Genomic DNA, 25,677 nt, shown 5'->3' with positions numbered 1-25,677 from the left:
ACATGGACTTCAGCTTTTCTTCTCTGTCTCTGAATATAGTCACTTTGGTGAATGGCCCAGCTTAAAAGAAATGAAAGACGCTGCTCATAAGGAAATTCTTCCCTCACTGAGACCTCTAAATTCTCCACAAACATTTTCCTGACCTCTTCTAGAACAGGGAACAAAAGGCTGTGGGAGGTACTGTGACTCTGCCCTCCCTCCAAGCATGACTGTGACTCAGGAGGGGTGGGGCTGTGACTAGTTTTTAAAGCAATCCCCAATCGGTTTTCCAGAGCAGTTGTACTGTTTCTCAATCTTCTCAACGGTAACGTGTGACTAACCCAGTTTCTCGGTAAGTTTTGTTGTGTGTATGTTTAAATAAATAGGTTTAAATAAGATGAAATAAAATAAAATAATAGAGTGATACATGAAATAGGGAGAGTTATTGATCAGAGAGCAAATCTGTGGGACTGCTAGAGGAAAAACCATCCAGATGAGCTCATAGAAATGGACTTTAAGTTAATAATTCCAAGAGAAGCTATTCAGGTCAGGCTGACATTAGAAGACAGGAAACATGAGCAATTTTGTGGAAATGAGAAAATAGAGAATGTGAACTAATTGACATTCTTTTAGCAAATTAGTGGCCAAGAACAGGTAGGCATCTGACCTGAGAGATTTAAAGACCTGTGTCAAAGCTGCACTGGGCGTCACCCTCACCAAAGGGCCTCCCTCCACCTTTTGGGTGTGAGATAATAATAACAGCAAAAGCTATTCAGCCCACTTTTCAACACTTTTCAGGTGAGAGAAATATAAGGAGAGGATGTGTAACTGGCTCATGGCTGTACACACAGGGAGTGGTTCAAACCCAGAAATTCTGTCTTCAGGGTCCATTCTTTAACCATTACCCAATATCATCATGACACTCATCATTACAGTGGGAAAAAATTCATGCCACATAAGCAAATAGTAATTAGATGCAAGGCCATGCAGAATTTAGTTATCTCTACCTGGAGGAAAGTTCCAGAGTGGGTACGTTTTACAATATAAGAAAAATATGCTAAAAAGAAAGAATATGGAATAAATGTAAAAGTCAACTTTAGTTAGGCCTTGAAGGCTAGGAAGTGCCCAGCTTCTATTATTCTATTACTTCTCCTGGCTATTTTGTCATTGTTCAGTAGAAATCATGTATTGAGTTGACCAAAAAATTCATCTGAGTTTTCGGTAACATCTTATGGAAAAAACTCAAATGAACTTTTTGGCCAACCCTATAGTTCTCTCTGGCCTCTATGACTGCTTGAAAGAAAAACCCAGTAATCAGAGTTTCCAGGGTAGAATAATATACATACTCCTTTTCCTGGTCCCTAAGGTGTCAGCCTCCCCTGGTCACCTGCTCTCTATACAGAAAGTAAATCAAAACAGAAACTCAGAGGTGACTGAAGGAGGTACAAGTAATGGAAAGAAGAAAGCAGATGGGATCCAGCCAGGGGTGGGTGGAGGATTTCACATAGACCAAACTTGTAAGTAGTTACCTCAGGCATCAAACATGCTTTTTCACATCCTTGCCCATGAAGAACAAGGTAAATTATTGGTGAATTATTGTGGTGCCCTCATATTGCTCAACAAAACAGTAAATGTACCACTGCTTGATGCTTTTCTATTTTTAACCTATCTTTTCATTTTTTCCCCCCATGTAAGTACCTGAGATTTCCACTTTATTTTTATATCCTATGTACCCTTTCAAACACAAAAAAGGTCTTAATGACCCAGATAGCCACAATGGTGTGTGGTCACTCACCTAGACCCAGACATCCTGGAGTGTAAAGTTAAGTGGGCCTTAGGAAGCATTACCATGAACAAAGCTACTGGAGGTGATGGAATTCCAGCTGAGCTATTTCAAATCCTAAAAGATGATGCTGTTAAAGTGTTGCACCCAATATGCCAGCAAATTTGGAAAACAACAGTGCCTACAGATCTGCAAAAGGTCAGTTTTCATTCCAATCCTAAAGAAAGGCAATGACAAAGAATATTCAAATTAGCATACAATTGCACTCATTTCACATGCCAGTAAGGTAGTCCTCAAAAGCCATCAAGCTAGGCTTCAACAGTACGTGAACTGAGAACTTCCAGATGTACAAGCTCGATTTAGAAAAGGCAGAGGATCCAGAGATCAAACTGTCAACATCTGTTGGATCAAAGAAAAAGCAGAGGAATTCCAGAAAAACATCTACTTCTGCCTCAATGACTATGCTAAAGCCTTTGATTGTGTGTTTACGTGTTCATTTGCTTCAGTTGTGTGTGACTCTTTGCAACCCTATGAACTGTAGCCCACCAGTATCCTCTGTCTGTGGGGTTCTCCAGGCAAGAATACTGGAGTGGGTTGCCACTACTGTGTGGATCACAAATTGTGGAAAATTATTCAAGAGATGGAAATACCAGACCACATTACCTATCTCCTGAGAAACCTGTATGCACTCCAAGAAACAACAGTTAAAACCAGATATGGAACAATGGACTTGTCAAAATTGGGAAAGGAATACAAAAGGCTGTATATTGTCACCCTGCTTATTTAACTTACATGCAGAGTACATCATGCGACATGCTGGGCTGGATGAATCACAAGCTGAAATGAAAATTGCCAGGAGAAATATCAACAACCTCAGATACGTAGATGATACCACTCTTATGGCAGGAAGTGAAGAACTAGAGAGCCTCTTGATAAGGGTGAAAGAGGAGTGTGAAAAAGCTGCTTAAAACTCAACATTCAAAAAACTAAGATCACAGCATCTGGTCCCACCACTTCATGACAAATAGAAGGATAAAAAGTGGAAACAATGACAGATGTTATTTTCTTGGGCTCCAAAATCACTGCGGATGGTGACTGTAACCATGAAATTAAAAGACGCTTGTTCCTTGGAAGAAAAGCTAAACAGCACAAACCTAGATAGCATATTAAAAAGCAGATACATCACCTTGCCGACCAAAGTCTGTAGAGTCAAAGCTATGGTTTTTCCAGTAGTTACGGTTTTGCATGTACGTATGTGAGAGTTAGACCATAAAAAAAAGGCTGAGCATGGATGAACTGATGCTTTTGAATTGTAGTGCTGAAGACTCTTGAGAGTCCCTTGGCCATCAAGGAGATCAAACCAGTTAATCCTAAAGGAAATCAACCCTGAATATTCATTGGAAGGACTGATGCTGAAGCTGAAGCTCCAATAACGTGGCCACTCAACGCAAAGAACCAACTCACTGGAAAAGACTCTGGTGCTGGGAAAGATTGAGGGCAACAGGAGAAGAGGGTGACAGAGAATGAGGTGGTTGGATGGCATCACCAACTCAATGGACCCGAGTTTGAACCTGGCATGCTGCAGTCCATGGGGTCGCAAAGAGCCAGACATGACTTAGCAACTGAACAACAACCCTTTCAAATGCAGACTTCTACACCTGCCTATATAAATAAGCAAGTGACTTTGATCTACGTCCTAGGGATTAATGTCATTTGTGGCAGTCATCCTGACCTTACCCAAAGCATTGAATCCAACTGTCTTAGTTCAGGCTGCTACAAGAGAATACCATCAGCTGGGTAGTTTAAAACGACAGAAATTTCTTTCTCACGGTTCTGAAAGCTACGTTCAAGAACAGGGTGCTGACAGATTCAGGTCTGGCAGGACCCACTTCCTGATTCGTAGATGGTGGTCTTCTCACTGTGTCCTCACGTGGTAGAAGGGGCAAGGTGGCTCTCTGGGGTTTCCATTATAAGGGCAGGGATTGCATTAATGAGAGCTTCACCTTCATGGTCTAATCACCTCTCAAGGGTTTCACCTCCTAATACAATCACACTGGGGTTTAGATTTCAACATATGAATTTGTGAATTTGTTTGTGGGAGGAACACAAACATTCAGTCTATAGCACCAACCAAGAGACATTTCGGAAGTTCCTATTGGTGAAGTCAGTGAACTTCTGGCAGAGTTGGATTAGAACAAAATAAAAGATTTGCAAGTGAAATCATTAAGATAGAGCCTGTTACTCTTTTTATTTTGAGGACAGCATGGGAGCATAGTGATAGAAGCCAGATCAAAGAGGCTTCTATAGCTTGTCATACCATGGTCCTAAACTTCTGAGAGCAAGAAAACAGAAGGGTAGTTTCAACCATGTGAAATCGCTGTTGCTGGAGATCAAAAACAGGTGGCGATTAAGCAACTTCCTATGCCCAACCCTTCCATCCATTCTAGGAGAACCAGGCTGGAATCCTTACTCTCTAAGCTTCTCTTGGTTTGAGTTGCTTGAACTGTCTGAAGAGTTGAATGCCCTTTAAAGTCCAGAGCCGGAGGAGCACCTCATTTGGGTAGGACATGACTCTAAAATGTGGTTAAAATTCAGGCTGGTTCTGCTCAAGTTCAGGCTGATTTGGCTCAAACAGCAACTTCTCAGAGACTGAGTCAGAGAGGCATGCTGAAGACCAAAGCACAACCCCAATGGGGACAAAACATTATCCTTTACCACTAAGTACTTTTTTGGGGGTACAGTATTATCTTTTTATTTTTTTCTTTTTGGTATATAGTATCAGAAGAAAACAATTTTAAAAGAAGGGTCTGGTTTTTCTGTTTTGTTTACTTATTTTTTATGTCATCCTTGCTACCTATGAGGAAATGCCATCAATGACTGTACATACTATTTTCAAGTCTTTGTTAATGTTACTTCAACCTTGGAAACCAGGAAATGCTGAGGCTTGAGTCAGAGCCAGGAGCCACTCCTTGCCTGTCTGGGCCCTTGGTATTCTTATTGTGCTCTCACTGCCCCATGGGTGTGCGTCTGCCAGGCCCAGCTGTGCATGCTCCAGGAGTTGGTGCCCAGGTACTGTGTTCCTAATTTCTTCCTAAGCACAGTGCCCCAAATGGACTAGATCTGTTCAGTTGAAAAATAGTGGTTCTGTGGACCTAACATAAATTGTCTCCCCTTTTTGTTAATTACTGTCATTCCATCATAATCTTGCAGAGGACTTTCATGTGTCTTTGACTCTCAGGACAACTTTGTGAAAATGATAGAGCATGTATGATTACCTGAACTTTTAGGTGAGAAATAGAGGTACAGAGAAGTGGTCAAGTGGTTAAGAATTGGTGCTTTCACTGCAGTGAGTCTGGGTTCAATCTCTGGTTGAGGAACTAAGATCTCACAAGCTGTGTGGTACTGTAAAAAATGAGAAAAAGGAAAAAAAAAGAAAAGAAACTACATTTCTACTCTTCTTACTTATTAGAGCCAGAAAACCAAACTCAACTGAGTACTATTTTGAAATGATCAGATTCCAGTTAGAAACAAATATTTGAACTCTTGTCTATTTTTCATAGTGACTCTTCAGCCAAAACTTTGAATTGATTGGAACTTTTCACCCTTGTAATGAATTCCATTAATCACAAACCAGTAAATTAGGAAATAGATCTTATTAGCAATAAATTATAATTAATCAATGTTCCCTGTGGCCAGGTAACATTATTTTATAGCTGAGTTAAACTAAAGAAGTTAATTCAGCCTTACTTAAGCAATCACATTTATAAACATGAAAATGTAAACCCTTAAAGTTCTCTGTCCTGAATTTAGTGAAGATTAAGTGTATCAGCTATTCTATGGCAAATGTTTGTAAAACTCATTCTCCTTTTCTTATATCTTATAGATCTTTCCATATTTAAATTGCTGTTTCATTTACTAGTTTCTGATTCTTCCAATATTTTGTTATTCAAATTCTCAATTTTTATGAGACAACTTTGAAATGCTACAGAGAAAAAAGGGAACTTCATCACTTTGACTTTGCATCAGAAACCATTTCCCCTTTCATCCTCCAGCCAAAAACCTCTAATAAACAAAACACTCTTCTCTTGTGTATAGCAACAAAGAGAGGAAAACATCCACGAAATTTGGAGACACTGAGATTCGAAAGACAAATAAGATTGTTTCTGTTCCCACCCTCCAAAAGTAAATATAATGAAGTATTACCAATTGGTGAGATTAAATGACAAGGAAGTAGATCATGACCCAAATTATCCTGGTAGAAATGGAAGAGCTTAATGGCCTCAACTACATTTTTTTTTTTGGTATATAGTATCAAGAGAAAACAATTTTAAAAGAAGGGCCTGGTTTTTCTGTTTTGCTTCCATATTTTTGATGTGTCATCCTTTCTACCTATGAGGAAATAACATCAATGACTGTACATGCTATTTCCAACAGCTACATCAAGTATTTGTTCAATATTTAGATTTACCGGTGATCTTCCTAAGATGGTCATGTCAGGTGAGTGTATACTCCTAAGTTCTGTCTTGTCACAACTAAGATTTGGAGTGACGGACATTAAAGCCCTTGGCGTGTCACAGCTCGCGGATCTTGGACAGACCGTGTTATAGCTCTTAGACAAGTCAGTGTTACAACTCCATGTTATAGTTCTATTTTATTTAGAAAATAGCGGGAAAATCCATCCTTGAGGCATGAGGGTATGTCAACCCAAAGACGCGAAGAGAAGAGCGCCCCAGCGCGCGGGGGAGAAAGAGAGAGAGCCCTTTGGCTCCTCTTTTTATATGTTTTTTCCCTCCCCTTGGGCCTGCCCTATGTAAACTGGGCTAGCCAGGAGTGTTGTTTGTTCTACCTGAGGTCCTCACTCAGGTCCTCGGACCTTCCTTTGACCTTCCCTTGTTCTGTTTTCGTGGGTTTTTCCCTTCCTTGTCTTTTAGCCACCGCCATTTTGGACTCCTGTTTCCTGTTCTAACTACCTAGCAGTCATTTTGAATAGGACTCCTTAAAAGATGCAACTGAATGTTCAGACACCTGGATACAGACGTTAAACTAGAGTACGGATGCATGCATGATGTCTTAGGTATCAGGAAAATATTCTGGAACAAAGAATGAGAAGTTCTACACCCTGTTTTAAATCACTCTGTCTCTCTATGCCTCTCATTCCTGTCCTATAAAGTGTTGTTTGTATTACACACTCTCTAGACTCTAAAGGTACTCATGATTTACTGTATGAAAATAGATGATAAAAAATCTCTTCACATTATCCACTAAAAGACTTGAACATTTTTCCAAAAATTATTTTCAGTTTTCTATTCTATATAGGTAATAAGTTATTTCTTTACTAAAAATCTCTATTCAAAGCAGAACATTTGAGCAGACCTGGATTATAACCTTTAGACCTGACCTATATCAAGAATTTTATTTATTTGTTTCTACTCTTTTATGCTGTCTAAAAGTATTTGAAAGAAAAATGCATATTAAAAAACAAAGTCAAACAGACAAATAAACAAAATGCACTAAATGCTTGTGTGATAGAATTGGACTGGAGAAGGGAGAATATGGATGTCCTAGGAAGGACCAGCTTCCCAGGTGGCTCAGATGGTAAAGTCTCTGGCCTGCAACGCAGGAGACCTGTATTCAATCTCTGGGTCAGGAAGACCCCTGGAGAAGGAAATGGGAACCCACTCCAGTATTCTTGCCTGGAGAATCCCATGGACAGAGGAGCCTGGTAGGCTACAGTCCATGGGGTCGCAACGAGTCAGACATGACTGAGCGACTAACACTTTCACTTCTTTCAGGAGGTTATCAGTGGTCACATAATGTATGTGTATGTGTGTTTTAAAGCTCATTTTTGTGGTCATTTGCCCCTAAAAAAATGAAAATTCCATCTTATCTGAGTTTACAACAGATGATCTTTGTAATCACTAGCCCAAGTAAGATACTTCCCCTTTCCTTGCATCTATTTCAAAAGAGAGAAAGGAAGGAAGGAAATGAGTGGGGGAGGAAGGAGGCTTAGCTCCCTAAGGACAGAGGCTCCCTAAGGAGAGGTTCTTGATTTCTCTTTTGGCCAAACACCAGGGACCAGCTCCTGGAGGATCAGTGCTTTGGGCACTAAGGTTGCAACAACGAGCAAACCAGACACAAAATCTTGTTTTTATGGAATACACATTCAGAATTTTTAATAAGTAAGTCAGAGTGTTGATCTGGGTGAATTTTGCCCCCAATATCACCCTGTACTGCATTCTCCTAGTAGTAAATATTTAAAAAGTTTTCTCATCTTCTGAAAATAAACACAATGTAGATCCTTCAACAGAACAGAAAAAAAAACTATTATTTGGTTTTTGTAATTTAAAAAATGAAATTTATTGTATCATGGTTTTCATATGAGAGTTAATTTAGTTAGCTATTTTCTTTCTATTAATAAAAGGGTACAATTGTGTTATATTTGAATTCTTCTTTTGAAATTTGTCATTATACTTTATCAATAGTACATGTTATACAGTCCTTGTAATACTTTTTGATTGTATTCATGGAACTGAAATTTTTTTCCTCTGAAATGATGATACATAATATTCATGAGATTATAAAATAAGAGCTGGCAGTCACATGTTACATAAATGTTCCTTCCTCTATAAATACTACACGAATGTTACTTTCACTTGCAGAACTCAGGATACCTTGACCATGATCACTTCCTCTTTACAAACCTCCGTGGCAGTTTTTGCCCTAATAATTCTGCGTGTCAGTGCTCTGGATACTTTTAAAGCTGCAGTGTATGAACATGCTGTCATACTGCCAAATGACACAAAAACACCTGTTTCTCCAGATGAGGCCTTGTTCCTCATGAACAAGAACATAGATATTCTGGAGATGGCAATTAAGCAGGCAGCTGAGCAGGTATTCTTTTATTTGTGCTAATCATAATTCATAAGATGGGCATGAGAGCTGATGAAGACTGCAGTGTTGAATTGTCTACATACATAGAGAAATAATTTTGATTTAACTTGTTTTGAGTAGGGTGCTCAGATCATCGTGACCCCAGAAGATGCAGTTTATGGATGGAAATTTACCAGGGAAACCATTTTCCCTTATCTGGAGAATATCCCAGATCCTCAGGTGAACTGGATTCCATGTCAAGAACCCCACAGGTATTTGAAGTATCCTATTTTTAAAAAATATTTACTTATTTATTTAGGCCATGCTGGGTCTTTGTTGCAGTATGCAGACTTCTCCAGTTGTGATGCCTGGGCTTCATTGCCCCACAGCATGTGGAGTCTTAGTTCCTCAGATCCCCGACCAGTGATAGAACCTGCATCCCCTACACTGGAAGGCGAATTCCTAACCACTGGACCACAAGGGAAGTCCCAGTCCTAGTTGTTTGTACAAAGTACTGTGATTCTCTAAAATGTATATGCTTACTACAGAAAATGATAAATCCTAACTGTTCGTGTATGTGGTATAAGTTTTATATATATATATAGACATTTGTTTGATTTTTTTAAATTGTACTTAAGATACCATTTAACAATTATTTATAATCTAATATGCTTATTAAATTTGGAGAAATATATAAATAAGATATTTATCATTGGGATTAGAAACTAAGGGGAAGGCAATCTCTCGAATATAAATAGTAAATTAATTTCTGAAGTGGCCAGTGGGTTGTGTTCGGAAAATATTCCAAGGTCTCTATTGATGGTACCAGACTTCAGTTTCATAGTCTCTCTGCTCTAGAATCTGTTTCCTACACAGAAAGACCTGAATCATAAGACTTTATGCTTTGACATTTTTCAGTTTCCTAGGTTCATAAAGCTAATTTTCCTGGGAAAAATTAATTTAGAAACTTTTCAATATAAAATATTTAATATATGTATATTAATATATAACTTCTACTATCTACTAAGGCTTGAATTATTGAGGTACAGGTTGCACATTTCTATACTTCATACTCATTCTTTCTCAACTCTCAGATCCTCTCACCATCTCTTACCCTTTTATACTTTCTTTCACTCTGGTACCTCAAATTAAATTTATTAAACATTCCTCTGCCATGCTTTTGCTGGGGGATTATGGATAACATGCATTTTGAGACACTACTGGTAAGTCTGAAGCTTATGTAAGGGTTATCAGAAAATGGTTTTTCTCAGCTCTGAAGAGTTTAAGCACACAACGAGGAGAATACTGCGCCCCATGACAGTCAGCAGCTCCACTTTCCTGTCCTCTCGTTCTGAGCTGATGCTTCCCATAGTGTTTGTTGTGGAAGGAAAGGGGCGACAGCTGGACAGTCTTTCTGCCTAGAAGTTTTGAGAAGGGGACAACTCATTTGTTTTTCATCTCACAGTAGGATTGTGAGATGGGTTTCTTAGTTGGAAAAAAAAACATATTTTGCCAATTTATGGGCTAGTCAAATATCACAGTAGCTATGAAAACTGGTGAAGGTTAGCATGCTAAGTTGCCTCAGTTGTATCCAACTCTTTCTGACCCCATGGACATTAGCCTACCTCCTCTGTCCATGGGATTCTCCAGGCAAGAATGCTGGAGTGGTTTGCCATGCCCTCCTCCAGGTGATCTTCCTGACCCAGGGATCAAACCCACGTCTCTTATGTCTCTTACATTGGCAGGCTTATTCTTTACCACTAGAGCCACATGGTGAAGGTTGGAGGACACGTCTGTTCCAGGTGGTTAGTAAATACCTCTTTCATAGCTCTATGCTACAAAAAAGAATTTTGAAAGAAAATGGGTTTACATTGTCATCAAATATAGTCACATTTAATTCATTTAATGATTACTTATTGAGCACCTGCTATGTACTGATGCTATTTTAAGAATAGGGGATATAGCACTTATTAAAGAAAGTCTTTGCCTTCCCCATGGCTTATGAATATTCTTGTGGGGGAAGATAGATGTAAACAAACTCATTTATTATATAGAATGTCATTTGGAGATAATAATAGGGGTGTTGACTGAAAAAAACACAAGTACAATCTAAAATTTGACAATCATGTTTTATTTGGGGATTTACCAAGGCCTTAAGCCTGGGATTCAGTTGCTCAGATACTTCTTTGGACTGTTCCAAAAAGGTAAAGGAGGAGCCAAGATATATAGGGGTTTTTGCAACACCCCCCACCTCCAAGGAAAAACCAAACAAATAAAAGTAAACAAAGTAGTCCAACATCAAAAGATTCCTGCTAATGGTTAGGACTACGAACTTCCACTTTAGGGGGCTAGGTTCAATCCCTGGTCAGGGAACTAAGATCCCACAAGCCGTGCCTCACAGCCAAAACAAAATTCTCCAAACAAACAAACAAAAGAATGACTCCCAAATGTTTGGCCTAAGCAGTTGGAGACACAAACTTGCCATTTATGGACATAGGGAGTGTTAGTGAACCAAGTTGAGTTTCTCTTGTCCAGGCGCTGGAAAGCCAATCTACTGATACAAGGTTGTGGTGAAGGAAAGTTCAGTGTCAAGCCAGGAATACCAGTGGCTAATGCTCAAAAGAACGAAACCTCCGATGGATTTTAGGGAAGGGTTTTTAAAGGCAAGGTAAGGGAGACAGTTGCAGAGTGTGTGATCAGCTCATGCACAATTCTTGCTGCTGGAGAGGTAATAGGGTGATGTCACAGGGGTTAACATCATCAATCCTCAGATTCCAGTCAGTCTGGGTGCTACATGCTCATGGCCTTCATGCATTTAGCTTTTTCCTTCTGGTGAGGGTTTTAGTGTCTGCAAAACAACTAGGAATGTGTGTGTCAGACACTGATTTTTATGTTCTCAGGGGAAGACCTAACATTCTGTGCTCCTGTATGGCTGATCTATTGTTTAAATTGTTACCAGTCCTCCTGGCCCAACTGCTATTTTTTTGTTACTATGTCTTTACATTTTTCCAGTCATTAATTCTTGAGCTAAATTTTTGTGACTCAGGGGAGGCCTGGGAGACTGAAGTTTTTCTACAAAAAAGAGGCAGGTAGAGGACATGGCAGGATAGGGGTGGGGTGAGGGAGTCTGTCTTGGTTAGGTCCCCTAGGGTCCTGGTAAGTTACAGGAACACTGAAGGAATAGCCAAGTCTGGGATGAAACTTAGGAAATTAATTTTGTGCATCTGAAGTTTGAGCTATAATTTAAGACATCGAAGTAGAGATGTAACCCTGGCAGATGTATATTTGAGTCTGGCATGAAATACAAGGTCAGGGTTGGAGGTAGAAAATCAGGGAGAAAAACATTTTCAAATCAGATTTACTAACATGGATAAGAGTACTTATCAATCCGTTCTTTTTCATTTATTCATTCACTCATTCACCCATGTAACCAGCAAATGTCTAGAGATCTACAGTAAGGAAGCAGATATGCAGTCATGAGAAAGAGTCATCTGGGGTTTGAATTTAAACTGCCTGTTAAATGCAAGCTCCAAAACATTTAATTGTGCTTTAAAAATCAAAAGTGAATCTTACAAGATTCTCATTGGTGAGGTCATGGATGTACTTTGCCAGTGGCACTTCAAATCAGGAACCATCTATAAATATCTAAGTAAATCTGGGTCCCCTGTAATCTCACTTTTTTTCAAACCACATTGCTGTCAATGAAGCACATATCATAATGTAGTTTATAGGATGGATAAATAGATAATTATTTTGAGACATGCTTTTATAGATTTCCTCTTATTTGCTCTCTACAAATAAAGTCCATATTCAAACCTATTAAGCTTTAGGAAATAAAACACAATATCTATCATGTATACAAGAATAGTAGTTGCATTTTTAAATATTGGTAATCATACTTAGTTTAAAAAAGATATCCTGATATGGCTCTCACTCTATTCCTTTCACATTTAGTGCGACTATTCTGAAGTAATATTAATAACTTATCAATAAAGCTATGCTGGGCTTCCCAGGTGGCGCTAGCGGTAAAGAATCTGCCTGCCAATGCAGGAGATGTAAGAGACGTGGGTTCAGTCCCTGAATTGGGAAGATCCCCTGGAGGAGGAAATGGCTCCCCAGTCCAGTATTCTTGCCTGAAGAGTCTCATGGATAGAGGAGCCTACAGTTTATGGGGTCAGGCTACAGTTTATGGGGTCGCTAAGAGTCAGACACAACTCTGAGCACACACAAAGGTATGCCAACTCCACACTGGTCAGTAATGTTAAAGAGCAAAAATCTTGGTCCTGAGGGGAGGAAGAAATGTCTCAAAGAATGATCTACTCACAGATGTAACCACAGGTCTGCATATTCTTTATTTCGGGTAAAGCAAGAGACCTGTCAAACACATTTTTTATGTCCTTAAGCATGTACAAACTTCAAAAAAAAAAGTATTTCTATAGTAAGAACAAAAGCATTAGTTTCATCATATGAAGTTATTTTGTTCATAGTAAAGACACAGTAGTCAGATTTTTCAATAAGCCGTGCAAACATTCCTTTTTACACTCATTTCACATCCAAAGATAAGAATTATAGACAGTTTTGCATAACTGCTACATAAGACCACAGAGTCACAGCTAGAAAGAAAGGCACAAATGGAAGAATCATGTCCCTTCTTTTTTATTCTGCTGTTTGTCACTTATTTGTCCCAGAATCTCCAGAGTCCAAAGGTCACGGCCCTCAGAGCTGGCCTTGGTCCAGTGGCTCACAGTGCTACCATTTCCAGAGGGTGCCAGTGGCATTCCAGCACCCAGACAGTACATTTAGCTTTGGATTGCGCCACTAACAAACTGAGACACCCTCGCCTGCACAACCCATAAGGAGAGCTCATTTGGCTATTCTCAAACTACCAAGAACCAAACCCCCCAATATATCTTAAATTCAAGACTTTAGAAGCTGGATTATTGTTGGAAATAGTAAAAGAATAAAGCTCCCTTAGAAAAAGAAGAGAAACTTACCTCTAATAGAGAGATAATATTTAACACTAAGATGGGTTCACCTATGGAATGAGTTAGAGAAGAGAAGAAATCTAATGCTTGAGCCACAGGAAACTTCAATGTTTAGACTCAGGGCAGAAGAGGAGGAACCAGAAAAGGAGATGGAGAAAAGCACCCAGTGAGTAGGAGAATGAGAGTGTGGGGTCCAATAAGCCTGGTGAAGTGTTTCCAGGAGGAGGGTGTAACTGTCAGCTGATGCAGAAATAGTACAAGATAAGGTAAGATGTGGCTGTCATCACTTACATTAATAGGGCTTGTCAGGTGGGATGATAGCAATGAAGCCTGATCTGAGCACTTCCAAAGAGAATGGGGGAAGATGGGCTGACTCAGGAAGAGGGCCAGCTCTTTCAGGGAGTTTTATTGTAAGAGGGACCTAAGAACCTAGGAACCTAAGAAAAAAAATAAATTAGAAGGTCATGTGGGGGTCAAAAGACATTTTTATTTTATTTTTTTTCCACGGATGAGAGGTACTAGTGTATATGTGTGTGTTGATGGAGTGATCTCTTGAAGAGATGAAAACTGTTGCTACAGGAGAGTGAATAATGAATTGCTGGAATAATAGATACAATGTGGAAAAAATTCACCAAGTTTAAGTATAACTTGTGACTTCTAAATATGATCTCTAGCTTGTCACATAATTAGTACTTTTTGTGTGTATGTGAGAAAATTCAGACCTAGTTTCATAGCAACTTTAAAGTTTATCATATATGGATATTTATGAATATAAGCACTATGTTATACATTCAGTCTCTGGGATTTATCTATTTATTAGTTACAGGTTTGTACCCTTAAACTACATGTCCCCAATTTCCCATAATCCAGCCTCCGATATCTACCATTCTATTTTCTGTTTCTATAAGTTTGACTTTGAAAAATTCCATGTATAAGTGATATCATACAGTATCGGCCTTTGTCTCTTTGACATTGAAATGTCTTAATTAAAATTTGATTTAGATTTGGTCATACACCAGTACAAGCAAGACTCAGCTGCCTGGCCAAGAACAACTCTATCTATGTCGTGGCAAATATGGGTGACAAAAAGCCGTGTAATTCCCGTAATACCATGTGTCCTTCTAATGGCCATTATCAGTACAACACCAACGTGGTGTATGATGAAAAGGGAAAGCTGGTGGCGCGTTACCATAAGGTAAGAGGGGGTGAGTGTGTAAAATGGAGCTTCCTTTGAGAAGGGTATATTCTGTGTTTAGGAGATAGAGCTTCATTTCCTTATAATATGATGTTTTATTGTTGTTGTTCAGTCGCAAAGTCATGTCTGACTCTTTGCAACCCCACAGACTGCAGCTTGCCAGTCTTCTCTGTCCTTCACTATCTCTTGGAATTTGCTCAAATTCATGTCCATTGAGTCAGTGGTGCTATCTAACCATCTCATTCTCTGCCACTCTCTTCTCCTTTTGCCTTCAATCTTGTCCAGCGTCAGAGCCTTTTCCAATGACTTATCTCTTCACATCAGATGGCAAAGTATTGGAGCTTCAGTTTCAGCATCAGTACTTCCAATGAATATTCAGGGTTGATTTCTTTTAGGATTAATGCGTTTGGTCTCCTTGTCCTTCCAAGGGACTCTCAAAAGTCTTCTCCAGTACCACAGTTCAAAAGCATCAATTCTTTGGCTCTCAGCCTTCTTTATGGTCCAACTATCACATCTATACATGACTACTGGAAAAACCATAGTTGACCAAATGGACCTTTGTCAGCAAAGTAATGTCTCTGCTTTTTAATAAACTGTCTAGGTTTGTCATCTAGGTTTGTCAATATGATGTTACCAATATTTTTTAAAAGAGAGCAATAAAAAAATGACACTTTAGAAATGTAGATTAAATTATAGACTGAGATCTGTAAGAAAGATTTTGTAAGTCCAGGATCAAGATTATGTTTTTGCATATATAAAACAAATAATTTTTAATATTGATACAAAGGATATTGAGATGACTGTCATCTGGATACTAGTCAGTTCAGTTCAGTCACTCAGTCTTTGCAACCCCATGGACTGCAGCCCGCCAGGCCTCCCCGTCCACCACCAACTCCCAGAGTTAACTCAAACTCATGTCCATTGAGTCAGTGATGTCATCCAACCATCTCATCCTCTGTCGTCTCCTTCTCCTCCTGCCTTCAATCTTTCCCAGCATCTGGGGCTTTTGAAATGAATCAGTTCTTCACATCAGGTGGTCAAATATTAGAGTTTCAGCTTCCACATCAGTCCTTCCAATGAATATTCAGGACTGATTTCCTTTAGGATGGACTGGTTGGATCTCCTTGCAGTCCAAGGGACTCTCAGGAGTCTTCTCCAACACCACAGTTCAAAAACATCAATTCTTCGGCACTCAGCTTTCTTTAAAGTCCAACTCTCACATCCATACATGACTACTGGAAAAACCATAGCCTTGACTAGACGAACCTTTGTTGGCAAAGTAATGTCTCTGCTTTTTAATATGCTATCCAGATTGGTCACAACTTTTCTTCCAAGGAGTAAGCATCTTTTAATTTCATGGCTGCAGTCACCATCTGCAGTGATTTTGGAGCCCCCTAAAATAAAGTCAACCACTGTTTCCCCATCCATCTGCCAAAAGTGATGGGACTGTATGCCATGATCTTAGTTTTCTGAATGTTGAGCTTTAAGCCAACTTTTTCACTCTCCTCTCTCACTTTCATGAAGAGATTCTTTAGTTCTTCTTCACTTTCTGCCATAAGTGTGGTGTCATCTGCATATCTGAAGTTATTGATATTTCTCCTGGCAACCTCGATTCCAGCTTGTGCTAAATCCAGCCCAGCATTTCTCATGATGTACTCTGCATATAAGTTAAATAAGCAGGGTGACAATATACAGCCTTGACGTACTGCTTTTCCTATTTGGAACCAGTCTGTTGTTCCATGTCCAGTTCTAACTATTGCTTCCTGACCTGGATACCATTTAATACTAAAATGATAAAATATGTTTTCATATTGCATGAATCAGTTTCACAGAAGCTAATTTCTTTGCTTTCTATCAAGTTACAAAAATGATCTTTCTTTTTCAGTTTCTATACCAGTTGATTTAATTATTCTTTTATTGATTTAAGGTCAAGTCATAAAATTTTTACTTTAAAATCTGAGTAAAATAACCTGAAGGAATAAAATAACCTAATGTCATAATTTTGTACCAAATTGGGCAGGGAGAGAGACTGAACTTTTACATGAATATGGGGTGTGCAACTCAGTGTGAATGTCTCTTTTCCTATCCCATATTCTTTTTTCTAATCATCTTATATTGGAACCTCAGAATCTTCTGAGTGGAGAAATTATCTCCTGGAAGTCCGAGGTGAAAAATAAACTTTAGTCAAGAAGAAAGATATAGCATCAATGATTCTCAAACATTTTTGATCATATACCTCTATGAAAAAAAATTTAACACGAGTCCTTAAAAATATGTTTCTATTTATTTATGCATTTATTTGTGTATGTATAAATAAGACCCAAAACTTTCAAAAAGTTTTTTATGTAATCTTGTGGGTCTGTCAACTTGTTTTCAAATGTAATTAAACTTTCATGTTCTCAAAAATGTGTTTCAAATTGGGAATAGAAATGTCATTTTTGTTATTTTGGAGACTGTGTTTGCATTGTTAGTATCATTTTAAAGGCTGTTTTTGCAGCTACTCTTCTATTCTGTAAGTGTTGGCTTAGTTAAACTGATAACGTAGTTGATCAATCCACTTAACCAGACCCAGTAAATGGCAGGATGGCACAGTGTACAGGATGTGGGCAGCTAGTGAGGACCTGAGTCATCCTAAAGTGAGAAGCTCTCACTCTCCCATCAGGGTACCTCAGAACAATTTGTGACCCAGGTCCTCTGACATAGGGATCTGATAGGAGTACTTTTGTCGATTCATTCTTAAAATGCTAGTAAATTTCAATTAAATTTTTTTTAGATAGAAAATAAACTTTGAGAGGAGTTTTAATAGTCTTGCTTCCAACTCTCAGCTTTTCCTACTTTGCCAATGATTTTATTAAGCTATTGACCCTGATTATCAAATTAGACTAGGTTTGTTTCTCAAGCTTACTTGGAAGGAATCAGAATGAAATAAAACATTTATGTTTAACAACAATTTTCAAAACTGGGTAACAGTTTCTGAGATTACTTTGGAAGGGACATTGTAAAGAGGGATGGGGCCCCCCTCACCTACTTAACAGATATTTATTGTGTATCTATTATATTTCTGCTTCTCTGGTGACTCAGTGGTAAAGAATCCTGCCACTGAGTCACCTGCCAATGCAGGAGACTCGGGTTCAATCCCTGGGTCAGGAAAATCCCCTGGAGAAGGAAATGGCAACCAACTCCAGTATTCTTTTCTGGGAAATCTCATGGACAGAGGAGCCTGGTGGGTTATAGTCCATGGGGTCATAAAGAATTGGACACAATTCAGCAACTAAGCAACAATGACAATTATATTTTTAGGTATCAGGGACTCAAAGAAAAATTATGCATATCTTCAGCTTTCATGAAGCACATAGTGTTTGCAATTCATTGGGAGTTATTTGGCCCCTAATTGAGAGAGGGAGGGATGTAAGGAGAGACAGGAGGAGGCAGAGAGAGAAAGAAAAGGAGAGCAAGAGAGACAGAGACAGAGAGAGACACAGAGAGACAGAGACAAACTATATTTCTCCATATTTTTCTTTGAAAATTAGCTTCCAATCACCAGTGGCATTCACCTTCTATAGATTTCCCACTGTTGAACAGGTAATTACTTGGAAGGTAATTACTTGGAAGCAGGTAAAAACTTGGAAGGTCTTCATGTGTCATCTCTTCAATAAACAAGGCTTTTCTGGTTTTATCCTGTGTGTTTATTACAGTATCACCTCTACAATGAGCTTCAGTTTGATGTCCCCGAAAAGCCAGAGTTGGTGACTTTCAACACCGCCTTCGGAAAGTTTGGCATTTTCACGTGCTTTGATATTCTCTTCCATGATCCTGCTGTGACCCTGGTGAAAGATTTCCAAGTGGACACCATATTGTTTCCCACAGCTTGGATGAACGTTTTGCCCCTTTTGACAGCTATTGAATTTCATTCGGCATGGGCAATGGGAATGCGAGTTAATCTTCTTGCAGCAAACACACATAATATCAGCCTAAAAATGACAGGTAATCCATGACCAGATGAGGTTTGCAGATTGTATTTCTAAATGGAGAGAAACTCATGCTTTGGATACAACCTGTTGTAATTTTTTTAGTTATTTGTTGGGACTTCTCACTAAGCTTGTTCACAAAAAATAGAAGAAGAAAAGAACAGCTACTGTTGGTTATAACAGCTATGTCTGTGTTAAGACTTTTATGTGTATTATTTTATTTATCCTCACAACAACTCTATGTGTGGGCTGAGTATTGTCAGCCTAGTTTTGTGGATTAGAAAACTGAGATACACAAAAATGCAAGTAACCTGCCAAAGGCATCAGCTAGTAGGTAGCAAGGGCTTCTCTGGTAGCTCAATGGTAATCTGCCTGCAATGCAGAGACCCGGGTTCGATACTGGGTTGGGAAGATCCCCTGGAGGAGGGCATAGCAACCCACTCCAGTACTCTTGCCTGGAGAATTCCATGGACAGAGGAACCTGGTGGGCTATAGTCCATGGGGTCTCACAGAGTCAGACATGACTGAAGTGACTACACAGCAGCAGCAGCAGTATGTAGCAAAGCAGGAAACTAAACAAGATGTGCTCTAAAACTGGTGAAGGCAGAGGAGTGTATTATTGACATGTTGCTATATAATAAATTACTCAAAAAGTAAAAAGTAGAAGTGGCTTAAAGCCACAAACATTTGTTATCTCACAGTTTGTGTTGCTCAGGAACTTGGGAGCAGCTTGGGTGGTCCTGGCTCAGGCCATCTCTTCAGGTTTCATCAAGCTTTTGCCTGGGCCAAAAGTCACTTGAAGGCTTGACTGGGGCTGGCAGGTCTGCTTTCCGGATGGCTCTCACTCATATGGCTCTTGGTAGGGTTCCTCTCTTTCTCAGTGGCTGTTGACGGGAGACTTTCATTTCTTGCCACATGGGCCTCTCCATAGGGCTGTGTGATGTATCCTCATGATATAGCAGTTGACTTCTCCAGAGCTAGTAATGAGAGAAAGATTGAGAGAGATAGGGAAAAGCTGCACAGCTTTTTATGACTTGTCACAAGCCATCATTTCTACCATGTTATATTCATTAGGAGTATGTAATTAGGTCAAGCCCACACTCAAGGTAAAACAAATTAGATCCACTCATTGGAGAAAGGAATGATGAAGAATTTTTGGACATATTTGAAAACCACCACAACGGAGAACAGGAGGGACTGTTCTTTTATATTACCTTCCCTACCTCTAAAAGGGCTAGTGGTAAAGAACCTGCCAGCCAATGCAGGAGACATAGGAGACGCCAGTTGTATCCCTGGGTTGAGAAGATCCCCTAGAGGAGGAAATGGCAACCCATTGCAGTATTCTTGCCTGGAGAACCCCATGGACAGAGGAGCCTGGTGACCTATAGCCCATAGGATCACAGAGGGTCAGACAGGACTGCAGTGACTTAGCATGCATATCTCAGAAACTTCAATGATTCAATGGTTTTAATATTTGGCTTAATTTTCTGTTATGGTAATAAATTATGTTCAAAGTTTATTGAATGAGACCACTGATCATGCAATTAATCTCCTCCAGTGGAGAATAGGAGAAGTACTTAGGTGTTCAGTGCCTTATGCTGTCTCATGACTAATCTTGTGACATGACCATATGCTCAGTTCTGATGGGGAAACTGGGGACATTGGGTTTGTTTGTTTGTTTTTAAAAGACTTGTCTTCCATTCGCAGGCAGTGGTATCTATGCACCACACTCTCCCAAAGTCTACCATCATGATATGGAAACAGAGTCAGGAAAGATCCTCTTTGCAGAGGTGGATTCCCATCCCCGAAACTCCTCGACCTACCCACCAGCCGTGAATTGGAGTGCCTACGCCACCTCCATCACACCCTTTCCAGGACCTAAAAATTCCTTCAGGGGATTTATTTCCCGTGATGAGTTCAATTTCACAGAGCTCTCTGAAAGTGCAGGAAACCTTACAGTCTGTCAAAAAGAGCTCTGCTGTCATTTAAGCTACAGAATGTTAGGAAAGGAGGGGAATGAAGTGTATGTTCTAGGAGCTTTTGCAGGACTTCATGGGCGAAGGAGAAGAGAATATTGGCAGGTAATCTCAACTCAAGTGAAAACGAGTGTTTGGGTGTCAGTAAATTCCAGGGTTAACTTTTCATATTTGTCCCAGGGAATCAAGAGCTTTTTCTTGGCTTGACTCCATGCATTGCCAGTGTCATACACACACACGGAAACACACACATGCGTTGGGATTAATCATATGATATTTGCAGGGGAGCTAAGTATCATCTGATTGCTTGCTTTTAACACATTAAAAAAATATTAACCTGATTTTCTAATTGACTAATGAAATAGCTTATGTATTTAAGTGGCTTCCTTAAGTAATTTTGCTGACATATCTAAAGTCTTATTTTAACTTTTAAAACTAACAATAAGTAGGGGTATCATTTTTATTTTAACTGCTATTGTAACCATATATCCTAGTCATTTTATGCCCTTCCAATGACAAATTTTTAAAGTGCAAGCTTTTGGTATAGTATTGGCTATGCGTTTGTATTTTATTATTATACTCTGTGCCTCATTGCTTTCTCCTGAGGAAATAGATATGGAAAAAAAAAAAGAGAATGTCAAAATTCTAATCCTCCTTTTGACTGTAGTACTTCTGTTGCCCAAAGAGTTCCACTTTCTTGGACCAAATGCCATCATCTGACATGCCAGATGAATGGTTTATATCTGATACTAAATTCAAGCTTGTACTGCTCACTGTGGGACAGACCAATAAATTGAGATATGAGTTGTGGCAAGGAACAGTGATCTTATTTGGAAAGCCAACAGACTGAGGTGGTGGACTAGTGTCCCAAAGAACCATTTTTCCTGAGGTAGAAGTCAGGCTTCTTTTATACTGAAAGGGAAAAATATAAAGCCCTGGTTCCAGTCAGACTCCAGAAGGGAAATGTAAATTTTTCCTTCTTGTAGTCATTCATAAGTGGACCTAGTTTAGATATTCCCTATGAGCTAAACATGAAAGGCACGATTCTCAGAGACAGTTCATTATGTATAATTTAAGCTTATAGGCAACCTCCATTTAGGCTTCCAGGTGACACAGTGGTAAAGTATCCACCTGCCAATGCAGGAGATGTCAGAGACTCAGGAAGATCCCCTGGAGGAGGAAATGGCAACCCACTCCAGTAATCTTGCCTGGAAAATCCCATGGACAGAGAAGCCTGGCAGGCTACAGTCCAAGGAGTTGCAAAGAGTTGGACATGACTGAGCAACTGAGCACACCAATCTCCATTTAGTGATTAACTTGTAGCAAAAGCAATAGAATATAAAGGTTAAAGTAAAAGAACCAGATCCAGTATGGAGTCAGATTTGTTCTTTCCTATTACGAAAAGTGGCTTCTTTCTTTCAATCCACTGGTTGCTCAGGATGTGTGGATTGGCTCTTAATCATTTGTGATTTCCAATAAATCAAGTAATTATATGATCCAAATCCCTGTAGCAAATGGAGAAAATATTTTCTTTGCTATAAACTGAGTCAACAGTTCTAGAACAAGTAACTTAGATGCAAAGTGTTGGATTGTATCTGTATCTCTTCTACACAGGTATGCACAATGCTGAAATGCAGATCTACTGATTTGACAACTTGTGGAGAGCCAGTAGAAACTGCTCTGACGAGATTTGGAATGTTCTCTCTAAGCGGCACATTTGGAACAGAGTATGTTTTTCCTGAAGTGCTACTTACTAAAATCAAGCTGGCACCTGAAAAATTTGAGGTAGGAGAATTTTAAGAGTGTCTTCATTTTATCTGTTTTCTGAAGTCAAACAAAACAGGCTATGAAAACAGTTTCTGTTAACCTTTGCTGTGTAACAAACTTCCTCAAAATTTCAGGGTTTTACACAATAACCATTTCTTTAGCCCTGATATTGTGGTTTGTTCTGTGAACTGGGTGTAACTAAGCTGTTCTTCTGGACTAGAAGGGGCTCAGTTGATCTTGGCTGGGCTCATTCATGCATCTGCTGCTAGCAAGTGAGTTGTCTGGGGTTGGTTGGTTTGTGATGGCCATGTCTTGAACAGCTGGAATGACTGGAGGCACGCTCTGTGGGCTCTTATCTTCCAGAAAGCCTGGGCTTGTCTACATGTTAAATGAAACAGTCCAAGAGCATAAATAGAGAAAGACACAATAGGCAAGTTCTTTTCAAGTCTCTGCTTGGACCATGTTTGCAAATATCTCATCTACCATAAGCAAGTCACATGACCAATGTAGATTCAAAGGGTGGAGAAATAAATGATGCAGAACTCTCAATGGGAAGAGCTGTGAAATCATACTGCAAAGAGTATGGATAAAGGGCGGGGGATTTTTGCGACTATATTTGTAACTTACAGCAACTAATTCTTATGTGATGACACTTTGTTGGAATAACACAATAAGATACTTAAGGCCTATGAGACTGATGAACCATTCATTGCAGAATATTTACTTACAGAGTTTTAATTTCTTTTTCTAACAAGTGAAAACAAACAGAAAATCAAATATTTATTTCATAAACCACAGTAGTTGTAGCTAGTTCATCCACAAATTAAGCTGGTCTCAAATTAAAATTAAGATTCTGCAGGTTTATATCTGCTACTTAGTACATGGTGCATATACACACATGTACATACACACACTCCACAAGTTTGGAATTTAATGTCTTCACCAAAGTGTGACAAATGTGGCAGAGTTTTAGAAACTAAAATGAAATCACTGCATTTTTTATTTTTACAAAAGAAAAATAGGATCTAAGCTAATTAAACCAAAGCATCAACCAAGGGAATCTTTAAAATTGCAGACTGCTTATGGTTATATATTTGTGTCCGCTTGTATTATCAGATTGGAATATGTCCTATTTGTAAAAATGTTTAATTCTGTGACACCAACAGTTTAACATACAGTGCAGTTGGGATGGGAAACTCAAGAGAACTGGAATCCTTGGCTGTCATAGAACCCAGTAAAGCAGAATCTCAGGAGCATATTGAGGCTGGAGTTTACACACTAGTTACACATTAGTTTACACATTAGTTACACATTAGTTTACAATGGTGTGTTAGTTCCTGCTGTACAATGAAGTGAATCAGCTATATGTATACATATATCCCCTCCCTCTTGGATCTCCCTTGTCACCACCCATCCCACCTATCTAAGCCTTGTCATTTCAGCTGAGCACACAATCTAATTTTCTGGGTACTATTTTGAAAAATTTTCTCCATGCCATGTACTTTTAGACTTGTATCTCTTTGGTGCCAACTACAGAAAACCATGATCAGATCTGAAGTAAGAGATCTGGAACTGAAATCCAATAGTTAAAAGTTGATAGCCTGGCACAAATATGTGTCAATAAGTTGAAATTATCTGCAAATTCAAGGAAGTAAAAGAAGGGAGGGTAGGGTTCACTCAGGTAAACTTAGGAAGACATGGGGTCGAGTAGTATGTGTGCACTGTATTTTGTAAGCCTTGCCATTCATTTTATTTTTTAATTACAGTATAATTAGTTTACAATGGTGTGTTAGTTGCTGCTGTACAATGAAGTGAATCAGCTATATGTATACATATATCCCGTCCCTCTTGGATCTCCCTTGTCACCACCCATCCCACCTATCTAAACCTTGTCATTTCAACTGAGCACACAATCTAATTTTCTGGGTACTATTTTGAAAAATTTTCCCCATGCCATGTACTCTTAGACTTGTATCTCTTTGAAGAACTACTCCAAAATAGGACAGAACATTTATCTCACAAAAGAGTCTCATCCATGGGAGAAAGACAAAAAACTGTTGGAGTTTTCCGGATCACATTAAAGTTTCCAAGTCCAAGATGCCATGTGACTATCACTATGAACCATGTCAATATACTTGAAGAAGTGGGTGGTGCTAGTTGATGAGGAGTTTAAACTTTTCATCACAAATGGTTTCAGGCAGTAGGAAACAATGAGAGAATAAAACAAAATAGTAACTGGTTAAGCACTTAACTGGATAGTATTTGTTGATCTCAACTCAGAATTCTCAGAATTACTCATGCAACCTCCCATCCTTGGACACTGGCCCTTTATTTTTGGATAGAAAAGGGGGTGGGTGGGGAAGGAGGGATTGTATCTACCCTTTAAATTTAGCACTTACAGAGACTTCCCTGGCAGTCCAGTGATTAAGACTTTGCACTTCCAATGAAGAGGACATGGGTTTGATCCCTGGTCAGGGAAGTAAGATCTCGCACGCTGCATGGTATGGCCCAAAATGATAGTAAATAAATAAACTAGGCACTTACATTATATTTATCATTTGGGCCATATCTCATCTACTCCAGCTCATTTGCAAAAAGAAGACATGAGATATACTGTGTGTTGACTCCCCAGAGGTATAAAAGAGGCATTTGTCTGCTGGCAAGCAGGGGTTTTGGTATAATAGTTCCTTGGAGGATGTTTCCTAGTTAGGGTACTGGTTTTCAGTTCACAAGTGCAGATTCTCTGTGTCATGACTTTCCCTGAAATTCATCAGGCTCTAAGGAACACACACTAAGTAAACTCGTAAGATAGACAAAAGGAAGAACCAACTAACCAAATGAACAGTAAAAAAAAAAAAATCAATGATCAAGAATTTTGTTTTTTAGTTATTCTTTCTCTAGATCTTTGCAGATCTAGAAACTTTGCAGACATGTTAACTTGCTGATCTGTTAACTTGCTGTTTCTAGAGATATCAGTTCTAATACCATAGATGACAAGAGTTTTACAAGAGTCACACCAACCGTGCTTTCCTAAGTGTTTCCCAGTTTCCCTGGTTATGGACTCTCCATCAACATATATTTACACATTATCTTTGATGATCACTTCTGCAGAGATTTCAACACATTTACTTCTTATCTTTTCCCCACCCCTAGT

The 25,677-nt window shown here is 39.1% G+C and overlaps 1 protein-coding gene across 3 annotated transcripts in view; it reads left to right on the top strand.

Moving 5' to 3' along the window:
* The first annotated feature begins 270 nt into the window (after positions 1-270).
* The window catches only part of LOC145520208 (pantetheine hydrolase VNN2-like), a 30,747-nt gene continuing 5,340 nt past the window's right edge, over positions 271-25,677 (top strand). The window contains exons 1-7 of one of the 3 annotated variants that reach the window (XM_081526133.1): positions 271-331; positions 8,422-8,653; positions 8,774-8,904; positions 14,620-14,812; positions 18,508-18,796; positions 20,488-20,861; positions 22,371-22,541. In XM_081526133.1, coding sequence (XP_081382259.1) covers positions 8,441-8,653; positions 8,774-8,904; positions 14,620-14,812; positions 18,508-18,796; positions 20,488-20,861; positions 22,371-22,541 — 1,371 coding nt within the window. In that variant the 5' untranslated portion in view covers positions 271-331; positions 8,422-8,440. Of the gene's footprint in view, positions 332-6,290; positions 6,381-8,417; positions 8,654-8,773; positions 8,905-14,619; positions 14,813-18,507; positions 18,797-20,487; positions 20,862-22,370; positions 22,542-25,677 lie in introns of those variants that run through there. The other 2 variants (XM_081526132.1, XM_081526134.1) reach the window with 2 other exon arrangements.

This window comes from Giraffa tippelskirchi, chromosome 9, assembly GCF_054371585.1.
Source record: "Giraffa tippelskirchi isolate mGirTip1 chromosome 9, T2T-mGirTip1v1.2.pri, whole genome shotgun sequence".
Lineage (NCBI taxonomy): Eukaryota > Metazoa > Chordata > Mammalia > Artiodactyla > Giraffidae > Giraffa > Giraffa tippelskirchi.
Note: the sequence above shows the minus strand (reverse complement) of the source record. Positions and strands in the feature narration are given on the sequence as shown.